The 13,260-nt window shown below is 50.3% G+C and overlaps 5 protein-coding genes across 5 annotated transcripts; 1 reads left to right on the forward strand and 4 right to left on the reverse strand.

The window, feature by feature from the left end:
* Positions 1-1,512: 1,512 nt before the first annotated feature.
* Positions 1,513-2,476, reverse strand: TRIREDRAFT_121500 (uncharacterized protein; the record flags this gene model as incomplete). The annotated part of the gene is made up of 1 exon (XM_006964739.1): positions 1,513-2,476. One exon carries the CDS (start codon positions 2,474-2,476, stop codon positions 1,550-1,552), a length of 927 nt encoding a protein of 308 aa, XP_006964801.1. The 3' UTR covers positions 1,513-1,549.
* A 1,450-nt stretch (positions 2,477-3,926) lies between these two features.
* Positions 3,927-5,012, reverse strand: TRIREDRAFT_60028 (uncharacterized protein; the record flags this gene model as incomplete). The annotated part of the gene is made up of 1 exon (XM_006964740.1): positions 3,927-5,012. One exon carries the CDS (start codon positions 5,010-5,012, stop codon positions 3,927-3,929), a length of 1,086 nt encoding a protein of 361 aa, XP_006964802.1.
* Positions 5,013-7,519: 2,507 nt separating this feature from the next.
* On the reverse strand, positions 7,520-8,067 carry TRIREDRAFT_60560 (uncharacterized protein; the record flags this gene model as incomplete). Its single annotated transcript, XM_006964741.1, has 2 exons — positions 7,520-7,836; positions 7,905-8,067. 2 exons carry the CDS (start codon positions 8,065-8,067, stop codon positions 7,520-7,522), a joined length of 480 nt encoding a protein of 159 aa, XP_006964803.1.
* A 614-nt stretch (positions 8,068-8,681) lies between these two features.
* TRIREDRAFT_59900 (uncharacterized protein) lies at positions 8,682-9,746 on the reverse strand (the record flags this gene model as incomplete). The annotated part of the gene is made up of 1 exon (XM_006964742.1): positions 8,682-9,746. The coding sequence occupies one exon, from the start codon at positions 9,744-9,746 to the stop codon at positions 8,682-8,684; it is 1,065 nt and encodes a 354-aa protein (XP_006964804.1).
* An 888-nt stretch (positions 9,747-10,634) lies between these two features.
* On the forward strand, positions 10,635-13,229 carry TRIREDRAFT_106720 (N-terminal binuclear Zn cluster-containing/DNA binding domain-containing protein; the record flags this gene model as incomplete). The annotated part of the gene is made up of 4 exons (XM_006964557.1): positions 10,635-11,183; positions 11,249-11,590; positions 11,645-13,014; positions 13,127-13,229. 4 exons carry the CDS (start codon positions 10,635-10,637, stop codon positions 13,227-13,229), a joined length of 2,364 nt encoding a protein of 787 aa, XP_006964619.1.
* Positions 13,230-13,260: the final 31 nt, after the last annotated feature.

Below are 13,260 nucleotides of genomic sequence, written 5' to 3' on the forward strand. Positions count from 1 at the left end.
TATCACAAGAGATGGACAAGGTCAAGCAATGGGAGTGAAAGTCGTTGTCACCTATGCAAGCTCAATCTTTGACCTCCTGAGCGATGAGCCGAGAGTCTTTATAGCCTGTGAGCCCCCGGTATCTGAGCACGGCTTAGAATTGGAATCAATCGAGAAGGTAGTATTCTTTCATTACTACCTTGGTAGGTGACCCTTGTTCATTCCATCAGGGCACAGTTGACTCTCACGGGTCATTTGGGCGATGTCATGCAGCGTTCTTGCCCGTGGGAACATTATTTCATGGTAACCAAGCATCGGCGTCATGCCCAGTACTTGGTACGTATACATGTTTTGTTGCTCGGAAGACCCATCAGATATTACCTCCTTCACAGCATGCTGAGTGCATTGCCATCTCCGTCTTGTCTCGTCTCCCCTCCCCCACGTAGTAGGCCCTCTCAAAAACTCCACCGAGCCTTACGAGCAACGGGAAAGCAAAACGGCGTACCACTCCTGTAGTTGAAGGTAACGTAGGATGTCTGAATGATATACACTTGCCTTTGGTGGGTTGCTAAATCCAAGCTCATGGAAGGCTGAAGTGGGAAGTTCACTGAGGTAGGTAGTGTAACTAAGGTAGGGGAGAGGGCAGCCGGTGGAGACCCCGCATTCTCTCAACAATCTAGATACCTAGGTACCAGACTGCAGACTGGAGTAGTACACGCAAGGCAATCGAGTACGTTGCAGGATTGTAAGGTAATTCACAAGTATAAGCGTTGCATGACTTCACCAAGCCATGTAACATGACAGCATCTACAGTATGAATCTGATATGACACCTGGTAAAGCTTTCATTCCTACGTCCCACATGAAGCGCGTCCACTGCGTGTCCATACCCATCTTATCATGTGTAGGTTTGCATGTATGTATGCTCACCCTTGCAATGTCTGTCTCAGAATGACACTACTACGTGTTAGTCACCTGGCTTATACAGTGGCCTTCCGCTTTTGGATGTCTAGGCCGGCACCGGCTTCCAAGGGGGTCGTGTGAGCTGCCTGTTCCCGTTCTTTATCGGTGTCAGGGCAAATCGGAGCGTATTCAGGATTGCTGGCCCATCGATAGATCATCCTTCAACAGGCCGATTGTATATAGCCGTAGTTCGAGTGGCCAGTGGGGACGGCTACTACAGAAGGTACTTAGGTGCCTACGAGGTAAGCTTAAAACGCCGCTGAAAAAATACTATCCGAATGGTCTTAGGCTAAGGTAGGTAGGTAGGTAGTAGGTACCTTATAGGTGAAGAAGAGAGATCGATCCCTACCTTACCTACCTTCCTTAACTACCTACAAAAGAATAAAACCTACCAACAGTAGGCATGCTTCGTGAGAAGTTCTTCAAATAAGACATGGTCGACATCCAAATCACAGGCGCAATGCAATACCCAATGGCAACCCTAGCTAGTTGCCATGATTCCTTTATCATGGGTATATTGAGCAATCGGCACCTTAACGTTTGCCAATCTATCCAGAATTGCTAGACCAACATCTTTGTCCACAGTTGCTTGAAGGTATATAGAGATATCAGCCTTGAGGGCGCCATATCCGCTGGCCCTCTTCCACCAATGCATCACCAGGCAGAATCTGTCTTAACAGCTCATTAGGCCCTTTGTCGGCGTCCCGTGCCTTTTCCCATTGCCGTGGGTATCCTAGACTGACCTCTTCGTACCTCACACCTTCTTTGATATCCGTCCGCCTGACATGCAGATGTCCAGTCACAACCACTTCGGCCCCGCCGTAGTCGGCTCCGAAATGCCCGCCCTCTGCCCAGTTCCTAGTCCTTTTGGTTCCGCACCAGAGAGTAAAGCGCGGGATCTTTGGAATGAATATCAGGTCCTCCCGCAGCGGCCAGTGATTTACGATGACGAACTTCACATTTGGATATCGTCTGGCGTACTCGGCAAACTTGAGCTCCCACCTGTCGCACAGCTTTGTACACCACTCGTCCCTTGAGCTATACGGATCCGGGTGCAGCAGGGCCTCGTCAGTAGCCCACACGTTCTCCTCCATCGCCCACTCCAGTGCCTGTTCTCGCGATATGTCTGCCGGCCGAAATGAATAATCGTATAATGTGAAGACGAGAGCAACCACCACATCAACGCCGTCCGGCTGTCTCCATAGCATCCAATCGTCTTCGGGTGTTAGGACGCCATGCTGGCGTGCCAATTCCACCAGGGCATTGTACTTCGCTTCTCCCCGGAGGCGATCAGCGGGATGCTTGGCCACCGCAGGTGAGACACTGTAGAGCTCATGATTTCCAGGCACCCAGAAAACATGCGTGAAGCAAGCTTTGGCACGCTCAAAGGCCTTGATCAGGTGCGTGGCTGATTCGCCAATGTCGCCTGCAAGAATCAGGCCCGCGCCCGGAGGTTTGGGCCGCAAGAGGTCCCACGCCGACGCATTCAGAGGGTGTGCAAGGTGCAAGTCGGAAATGGCATACAGCCTGGCCATGGCGGTCACTAATGAGATTGGAATTGGGGAAAAAGAAAGGTCCACGGGTCGAAGCGAGTGGGGTCAGGCACTCATCTTATAGCGAGTTGGCGTGAGACAACGCTTACTTAAACAAGCACAGGTTACGAAGGGATCATCATACCGCTGGCTTAATGACCTTACGTTTTCCTTTTGACGTAGGCGCCTGGTACCTGATGCACAAGCCCGGACGATCCAGGGAAAAAAAGGCGAACAACAGTATACATACTTGGAACTTCTAAGTTATCACGTATCTTCGCCCCGTGTAACTTAACAAATCAGCGAGAACGAGACGCCTTAGCACATATCAGTGTCCCTACCCAAGCACCCGAAGTACCCAGTGATATGGGCAGGCTTGGCAGGTTGGTTTGCTTGATAATCAACCTTTAAAAGTACATACCTTAGGTCACGATGGGCCCACGGTGTGGCCAGAGCCGAGCGCAAGCCATTGAGCCAAGCTGCCGTGCTCCAGTTAAAGGATGAGGTAGGTAGGTATCGAAAAGTGCCGTCATACTGCCAATTACTAGGTAGGTAGGTAATTGAGTGCTTGGACACCACGATCAATGATTGAATAGAAACACGAAATTCTCCGCAGCATTCCGCGTACAGTAAAGTTTGGTAGACGTCACACACAACGACGCTTAGGTAATACCCTCTGTATCAAGTTCAAGCCTTTTACACCACAACAAAATCTCACATAGAGAAAGAAACATACGCAAGGTTGCCCTGAACTGGCCCTGAATTGGTGCACAATGCGATGCCTCCATATGTTACCAGTCACTACCACACGGTAGCTGGATACAAAGATCTTTGCTAAGCGATCAATCCTGCAGTGTCCATCATGAGCCTCCTCTTCATGGCACCCTTGCTTTTACCGCCTATCGCGTGCCCTGCGAGTGTCTCAGTTTGCGCAGAGCCAATATTGGTACTTATCCTGCTATCCTCAGGTGCGCCTTTCGAATCGCCATTGTTGTGCGTCAGTGGGCCCGATAAAGAGTCGTGACGGAGATGAAATCCTGCCCCTGCTGTCGCTTGGTCTGGTGTCAAGGGCAGGGTTTTGAGACTGTCATCACTCACAAGGGCTTGGCTCTGGGAGAGATTATCGGCTATTTGGGACATGATGCCCTCCGGGCGCGGCTGGGAGTGGGTAACACATTCCTCGCCGTTATACACAGGTTGGGACGATAGAGGGTTCGTAGTGGGTTGATGACCCTGATCATGAGAGGCAACCAATAACTGAGGCTGACCTAGATTGCTGGCTAGTTCCAAAGTCAGGATGGTAAGTCAAGATATCAAGTAGTTGGAAGAAGCTTCGAGACGTACTAGAAGAATTGACTGAGTTGCTCGACTTTTGACCCGAGTACAGATACGGTAGAATAAATCTCCTTGCTTTTTCTATAAAGCCAGGCGGGAGGAGATCTGGCCACATCTGTTAAATGAATACGCTGAAGAGAACTTTCAAAAGGCACCTACCCTGGATGGTCTGCATTTCGTCGACCTTCGTATGTGGCAATGTATCCAGAAGCGCTTTCGCATATGCGGCCGCAACGCATGCAGCGTAGTCTTGCCAGGCATCATTCTTGTGTGAATCGGCGTAATCACAGATGCCCCGAATGACGATGCACGGAAAATCATCCATCAATCCCGCGGCCTCCATCTCGACACAGAGGACTTCTGTGTTCAATTCCTCGCGAAGGTCGTCGTAGAGTTTATTTCGGACCTGGGCGTCTTTGATCACTTGGTCACCCGACGCAATTAGACCGTAGTGGAAATTGATCTTTCTTGCTTTCGGAGCCCTCTTGACCGTCTTAGTCCTGTCGCAAAGAGCACATTCGATTGCGTTGCCGTTCAGTTGAGATTCGAAGCAATCTCCTCCTGTGGTAACGACAGATTCCACATGACGATAGCTTGATTGGTATAGCACGTCGGTCAGCATATCCGGGCTAACGAAGCTCTTTGGAACATCTTTGCGAGATTGCAGACGGCTCATATAGCCATCAACCTTGGCATGAGACTCGACAATGTGTGATTCAAGATTGCTCAGAGCCGCCAACATCGCCGTTGGGGGCTTGTTCAGGGAACCCTTCCGCTGAAAGACGCCTCCTGACAATGCCTTGCCGGCATCCCACTGCACAACTCCAGGAGATTTACCTTTGGGGCAGCTGATTACCACATCTCCGAGCCGGACATTGTTCTGAGGCATACCGCCACCGATCCCGACCATTAGCCCAACCTTGACATTCACAAATGTTGCTACCATTCGTGTGGCAACTGATGCTGCGCTGACTGTCCCAGTTAAGCCCATGGGCAAGCAGGCAATGACAACATTGTGCTTTCCGATACTGCCCCGAATGTATGAATTGCTGTCGTGGGGCGGATTTTCGAGCTCATTTGGATCATGGATCTCATCGAGCATGAAAGACGCCGCGCTTTGCTCTCTTGGTAGGGCACAAACCCACCCAACAGTGTAATCGGAAGGGAGATGGCGCGAGTAGCCAGGTGAAGGTTGGTCACGCATATCGACTTCCATACCTCCATCGACCTTCCGACTTGCCTCTGCTTGTTGCATATTCACGAGACATCAAAGTTTGTAATGTAGGAGATTTACTCTTGTTGCTGTTTTCAATGCTAGCAGCCAACGCATAACCCGTTGGCATTGATAAAGGGAAACCCCAAGACCCACGTCGTATAGCAATCTGCAATCGGAACACACCACGACTAGGGGCCTGATGTTCATCGCATATAGCTGGATTGGACAACTTGAAATACTCCCCGATGTATATCCCGCGAAGATCCATGATCACTCATGTCTGCCGTTTGGGTCACTAATTGCCCAACCGTACATTATTAGTGCGATATCTGAGGCGCATTTGCGTCCCAAACGAATCCTCCTCTGACAACGTGGACCAACTCAAAGCTTGCATACCGGCTCGTATCAGCACTCAATGGTCAGGTGGGCCTCACTTCAGCAGCGTAACATGGATGCCTGAGCTGTCCACGTGTTTTATTGCTGTTTGGCCTTTAGGCTGTGATGCTCCTAGCGTTTGGGTTCTCTTGCAGCACCCATGCTGCAAGCCCAGTCTCTCGGGCCAAATCGGTGTGCATGCATGAGCTGAACAGTATTCAAAGAATGACTGATCAATCCTGCCTGCAGGACCCAAAAGAGATAGGAGGGGGCGGGGGTTCCTATGGTTAACATTGCCCTTCGTAATATACCCCTTGTAACGTATAGGCGTTGATAGTATGGAGTACACCAACTGATATCTTAGCATTTGGGCATGCCATGCCATGAGAAGGTTAAGAAGGGGTATTTGGGCATTACCACTAAGGAAACATCGGCATCATCGTTGAGTATTCACAGCGAATAGGTGATGTATTCCTCAGCTGCATCAAACATATTATTGGCAAATGATCATCTACTGTACCAGTTCCCATTCCTCGCCATCATCGTTTCCGACCCTCCTCACAACAGCATTGACATCGTCGCCTATCTCATAACTATCGGCGAGGAATCCTCTCTTGAAATGGCCGAAGAGTAGGCCACCGGGACTCCCGCCTCCCTCAACGCTCAGTTCTCCGTTGCTGCTGATGCCCACATATTGTGCTGAATTGGTCGTGAGAGTAATCGAAATGCTGTCTTTACCAATCATAACCTTTGGTTTGGTTTCGCCCTCAATCTTGATTCGGAAGCGGGTTCGGTTGAATCTGCTAGCGTAGATGCGACCATCTTTGACCGCCCAGTAAATATACGGGCTGGATTTGGAGCGAACATAGAACCTGGAAGAGAGGATCGATGTCAGTCGGACGACAGAAAGTTAGATAAGAAGAGAGAAAAGAAGAAAAGAAATACAGAATGGAAAGGCTGCCGAAACGAAACGTACGTTTGGCCGCTGATGTGGTCCGTCCGTGGCTGCTGCGAAAATGCACCCATGAATCTGCCATCGCGATCATTAAGCAAGGTGTACATCAGACGATCGTTGAATTCTGGTGCACTGTCCCAGACAAGCCCATTGTTGAATGAGTAGTAGTCGGGCGCAAGTCGATTCCATTGAACGCCTGCCTTCTCAGACACCACCCGCCACCATTCATCGATTGTGTCGGAGTCGGGGGCGGCCAATATGTAGCGATAGTGAGGCTCGGATGGCGTCTAGTGTAAGTGTCAGATAGTATGGTCCAGCACCTCTGAATGCCTCTGAATGCTTGCACAAGACTCACGTATTTGATCAAGGCGTAATAGACCATTGTGTCCTTAGAGGGAAAAAAAAAAGTTCGTGGAGTGGAAGTTTCGCCTACTGAAAGCAAACACAAGTTTTGGGATCAATGATGCCGCCAGGTAATAAAGACGAGCGGCGCAAGCACCAAGTAATTTGGCGTATTTAGTATGTATGGCTGGACTGGCGTCTCCTTGGAAATCACCTCGGAATCAGACTGACGCATGTTTCCAGAACTGTAAACAATGCAGCACCATCCAGACTATTTAGCCGGCATGAAACAGTTCTGTGGAGGGTGACATGGGGAGAGACTCTGAAGCGTTCAGATTGCCCGTTGGGCACATATGTAAGGCATGACGACTTTAGCTTGAAAAACAAAGTGCACCATGAGAGGGTCAGCAGGAGCAACAGACGATCTGCATGGAAATAACAGCTTGACGTGGTAGTTGGGAGCTAGAGATACGGCTGCCGGAGGTGCCAGGCCCAGTAAGATACTAGTCCCAATATTGTGAATATACCTGCCCAGGCCGTTGCTGCTTTTCGGAGGAGCCTCTGTGTAAATCGGTCTCTTGCTGCGGCTTCATTTGCGTGGGGAAATGGCTCCGTGGGGATTGGTTTGCCTAGGAACTTACAGAGAGGCTCCCATCCAGATCCAAGTTTTACCTCAAGCAGACGTTCTTTGGGAACAATGCTACGTATGTACTCGTTATGCTGTTCGATCCAAAGCGGGTTGCACTTGCGGCCAGTTCTTTCTTCAGCTCTGAGAAGCATTAGTCGTGGCGGCTTGTTTCTTCAGAGGGGCTGGGGGTTTATCTCACGCCTCAAAGAAACCTCTTGCTGTGTCGACAAACCATCGAGCACCAGGGAGCGGCATCATAATGTATCCCATGGCTTTGCTGCCGGCGTTTTCGGCGACTGTTTTGAAGCTTTTCCACCACGCTTCCTGATCGCGTGTTACAAGAATGACTTGTACCTCCGGGTAGAGTTCTATAAGTTCCGGAATGAAGTCAATCGCTGTAACGTCTGTTGCCCCAACGAAGCCCGCGAACACGCCCGACAACGCTTTGAGCAATTCTGGGTGATCGCCCTCACGTCGATATCTGTATACCTGATTCCATTTCTTGCAATATTCTATGTACATGTCTATTAGCCAAGAACGACCAATGCATAGGTAGGTCAATCTACCCTGTTACACTCACCATCTTCGCGATTCAAAAGTTGGGTCGCCGTATGATGCACAGGTCCATTGAGAAGTCTTTCTAAGGCGTAGGCATATGATAGAGTCCCGGTTCGTGAAAATCCAGCATCTATCACTTCTAATTTTCGTGTCTTGTCTGTGGGTACAGATGCCGCTTGTCCCATGGTGCTGTTTTGATGACACGCAGTGCGACAAAAGCTTGATTGACAGTCAAGAGACTATAGTATCGACTGGATATGTGCCTATATATAATGTATATACATATTCTATATGTTCCTTATGGTTTCAGCTAGTCTGACGTCAGCCAGAGCAGGATTGGAAGCTGGAAACTCTTCTAACCGTAGTGCATACCTAGGTACTGTATGAATGAGGAAACTTTAAAGCGGTGCTATTTATGGCTCTCGAACTGTATCTGACAGTCTCGTCCGTATAGCTGGTAACATCGTAAGCTGACCTCACACTAAGTAAACTAGGACTAGTTAGTAAGGTACTTTCTTATCGACTTTGTCTTCTAGTTGTGGCTCTATAGCCAGAAGCAAAAGATGTTGATCTTGTGCATACTGCGCATTAGTAAAGTACACGCATCTGCAGTAAACAAGACTGATCAGTCACTCTAGTTTCGCCACTGACCTTTCCAAGGATCTATACTTAGATGAGGCGCACATATAGTTCTGCTATATACCATAATAAAACCATGCTTACAAAATGTGACAGTTACATTTCAAGAGTCCCTCAGGCATGAGGGAAATGGTAATATTGAAAAGTCATGATATTTGTACTACGAGGATCCAAGTCCTCTGAAGTTGCTACCGACCCTTCCCTCAATAGCAGCAATATTAGTATTCCCTTGTGAGAGCGCTGCCTCGTAAGCCCTTCGATAAACAGTCAGGTTCTCCGAGAACAATGGACGAACATCTGTCCATCCTGTAATCAAGCGAATGCTCTCGCTGCTAACCCACTGGCTGAAATTAAACACAAAATGCAGGCCTTCTGGAAATGTCGGAGGTGCATCACCTGGAGAAACGAATTCCACGCCCCTTTCAAACCCATACTCCTTTGCCAAGGCCTCCCCCACCTCCTGTGCTGTCTCATACCTGTGGCTGGAGATGTTGAACGTTCTCCCGGCAATTGCACATCGATCGACGTGCTCCGCGACAGCGAGGTAGGCCAGCCCGCAATCGTCGACATGGGTCGCATGCATGATATTGTTAGGGTTCGCCGGAATCTTTAGTGTGCCGGACCCAGCTGCTGCCTCGTGTGCAACCCAGGACAGCATGGCTCCGTAATAGCTGCTGCTACGGCCATAAACGCTGGTCGGCCGGAAGAGGACAGCATCGAAAACGTCGGTGTGGTCGAATATACGAAGGCAGTTTTCAGTCCTTTGACGGAGGACACCCGGGGGATTGAGGGGGGATGCTTCAGTGTGTGGAACAAGAGCAGAAGCTCCATGCGCTTCCGTCGTTCCATAGTCCTTGCAGCCAGATGACCAGAGGACCAATGAGCGAACGCCCTGCTGTTTGCTGCTCTCAGCCAATGACTTGACAAGCACCATGACCTTATTGAAGTGGTCTGCATATCCTGAGAAGTCCTCAGTACAGCTGACTATGACGTCAAAAATGGTTGCCTTCTCATAGAGAGAGCTGAGGAAGCTGAGCTCGTTGAAAGTTCCCACAACTGGTATGATTTCGGCCGCCATCAGATCTTGGACTGCCTCAGGCCTCCGAACAAGGCCGAAAGTTCTCCAGCCGGCTCCGACAAACGCTCGGCATACGGCAGCGCCTATGTACCCGTTTGCTCCTGTCACAAAGACGGTACGTCGCCGGCTAGGTACATTCGTAGGCATTTTGCCGACCATGGTGAGATCGACTTGGCGCGGTAACAAAAATGGGCGAGGAGGACCCTTCACAGACTGGTGATCTGCTGGGAAGCTAGATGATACAAGTGACCGAATTTGGGGGGAGCCGTCAGAGGGGTTGTTGAAATGGCAGAGCGTGGTTGCTTTTCTTGGTGCGCCCGAGTATGTCTTGAACAACCTTGGAAGAGCCTCGAGGTCCTGAATCAACTGTTCAACGTACAGTCTGCCGCGACCACGGCGTACCTTTTATCTCGGCCCCAAAACGCCGGACCAGGAGCCGGACCAGGAGCCGGACCATCGGACCATGGATTGTTCTCAGCGGGCCCCGTATCATCGGACCACTTCTGTAGGGGGCCGCAATTTGTAAGCATAGGTATCTACTCAAGTAGGTACCTTACTTCATACGAAGATTACCTTACCTGGAATATCTGCCAGGTAAGTCCCTCGGGTACATGTTTTTAATAACCAGCAAGAGTATGACCACAAGGCACTGGATGGCTGAAGTCCAGACGTCCGAGATGAGAATAACCGTTGGCGAAATACATCGTCTCACTCCTGACGGTCGATCTTTTGCTCTTGAAAGTGCAGAATTTCTGGGTCACGTTGCCGTGCCACGCCAAGGCCTTCGGACCACAAGCTTCGGACCAAGAATTTCGGACCAGATAATGCATCATGTTCTCTTTTTTTTTTGCCGTGCACTGCATGTACACTGCCTGTCTGATCCTCCACTTTTCTCAACCGCACGCCAACTTCTCCACCGTATCTTGCGTGCACGACTGATCTGACCTCCTCCGTTGCTTCCGCATAGGTACTTGGACATGCAACTGGGCCAATAAGTCTCGCTTTCAACCTTTCCTCTGCTAAAGATTGAACAGCATGGAGACCGAAGCTCCGAGGAACAGCGCGCCGATGTCCGGCGCCGGTCAAGGTTCTGTAGTCAGCTCCTGGAGTTGCTTCAACTGCCGAAGGCGCAAAGCGCGCTGCAACAGACAGAGCCCATGCGCATTCTGCTCCAAAGCCGGCGTGGAGTGCTCGTATCCCTTCACTGGACGCATGCCCACTCGGCAGCATAACCCTGCGGCTGCGTCTGTCGTTCCAGTTCAAGCCCGGCCGTCGCGGAAGCGTTCCGAACTCCAGGTCCAAGAGCTGCTGGATCGTCTGAGGCAGCTGGAGAATGTGGTGGACGAGATGAAGGCTCAAGAAAAAAACGGGACGTCTCGCCATATAGAGTCGGGGGATGCAATTGCCGAGGAAGGCGAATCAATCCCGAGAGCTGGGGCAGACTCAGCTGCCAGCGGTTCAAATACGACAGATTCATGCTCTGACCTTTCCCATAAGTTGAGCAAGTCCTTTGGTAGCCTTCACGTTTGTGGTGGCGGCACCTTATATACGAGCAACGGCTTTTGTGCTGCTCTTCATGACGAGGTACGATGACCAGCCTCAGCATGCTTTCACACTTTTAAAACTTGGATACTGATCACCCAATGTAGCTCAGAAGCGTCCGCCATGCATTCGAAGCCAGCGACGTCGACGACCTCAATGGCCTGGAATGCAACCCCTCCGTGCATGACGACCGGCCCGATTCCATACCTTTCCCCTTTGCCCAAAACTGCTCCCCTGACTCCATCTTGCATCCGGCCCCAAGTCTCATACCTTTTCTCTGGAAAACGTACGTTGAGAATGTTGACCCATTCATCAAGATTCTTCACGTGCCTAGTATGGATAATGTCATTCAACAAACCAAAGATAATCTTGACGAGCTGTCGCCGGGGATGCGAGCTCTATTATTTTCCATCTCTCTGGCCGCTGTCGTATCAATGAGCGATGCCGATGTGAGTGTATTACGCAATGGCAAACTCTATTGGTATTGACCACAAAGGATCTAGGTGGAAAAGGAATTCGGCAACGCCAAGGAAGATGTTTTGGCACACTTTGTGATGGGCACGGAGACAGCGCTGTCAGAAGCCGGCATCCTGAAGTCAACTGACCTGTGCGTCGCGCAGGCATCCCTCATCTATCTCGAGAGCGCAGGCCATCGATACGGGATGCGGACAGTCTGGATGATGTCTGGAATCTTGGTGAGGGCCGCAATGTCCGTAGGACTGCACCGTGACGGCGTTGCTTTCCCCAAAATGTCCTGCTTTCAAGCAGAGATGAGGCGGAGGCTATGGTGGCACATCTACTGTTTCGACGCCCGTGTCAGCCAGTGTTATGCGCCCGAGATTATGATCACCAACAGCATGCTGGATACAAAGGAGCCTACAAACTGTAACGATGCGGACCTCGATGTGAACATGGAAAAGGATCCAGTGGCTCGTGAAGGTTTTACAGACGTCAGCTTCACACTCATGGCGTGCGAGCTGAGGCGCTTGTACAGTCATGTGCTCTCGTTAATGTCCGCCCTCCTGGACACTGGGGAAAGACAGCAAGCAGCACAACATAACGCTCTGCACAGAATAGAGAAAGCTCGACATTGGGCGAAAACAACAGTCCTCGGAGACTCCGAACGAAGACGGCCTATACAACCTTTTATGGACTTCCTGTTCAACATGCTACTAGATCAACTGCGCATCATCGTGCGGGACACAAACATATTCAAGAGATGGGCATCGACTGATGATACAAACTCCCGAGAGCAGTCCTTTTTCTCCGCACTGGCTCTCCTCGGTGATCTGCGACAATGGCGAAACCAGTACTCAACGCGCCACTGGGGATGGATTCTGGTGAATTTTCAAGACTGGCACCCTCTTGGTATCGCCCTCATTCATCTCCAGACACAGAAATGGGACCCCGCATGCGAAGAAGCCTGGACTCTTGCAGTACAGACGTTGAATGCCATTCCACCGGCGATGATGACGCAGAACCCTCTACGGCAGTCTATTGTCAACCTCGTCACTGCTACTCGTCAACACCGAGAGCGGCAGATCGAAGAACAACGCTGTCAAGCGGAAGCTCCTTCCAGCATATCTAAAACATCAGAGTGCTCTATTCCGATTTCTAGTTTAGCAGACATATGGACTAGCTGCGTGAACGAGTATCCAGCGCCAATTACTGAAGGACTGGCGGCTCAAAGACCAGCAACGGAGACCGCAGTAACGACAATTATCCATACAGCAACCTCCAACGCAATCAAGGACAATACTTTTGAAGAGGTGATGAATGCAGAGCAGTTGCGGTCTGACGCCTGCTACCCACCTTGGTGTTTTGAGATGGCGGGTGGTATGAATAGTGAAGAAGATCATTTCCAGAGCCTAGAGTGCGTGGGTCTCTATAATTTGTTTAATCATAGAGGCTAGGCTGTGTATTTCGAGACATGAAGTAGAAGAGATAGAAAGGTAGACTTCTAGGTGTATATAAGCAGCTTACAGCTCACTTCCTGTTGACGCCAAACAAGGTCAGAGCTCCCGGGAAGAGTCTGTTGTCGCCCGCCTTGACTTGAGCAATGGAGCTCTTTGGAAAGCCGCCTCCTGAGCCTATGTTGGTGGATATGTCAACGACCGGA

This window comes from Trichoderma reesei, assembly GCF_000167675.1.
Source record: "Trichoderma reesei QM6a unplaced genomic scaffold TRIREscaffold_7, whole genome shotgun sequence".
Classification (NCBI taxonomy): Eukaryota; Fungi; Ascomycota; class Sordariomycetes; order Hypocreales; family Hypocreaceae; genus Trichoderma; species Trichoderma reesei.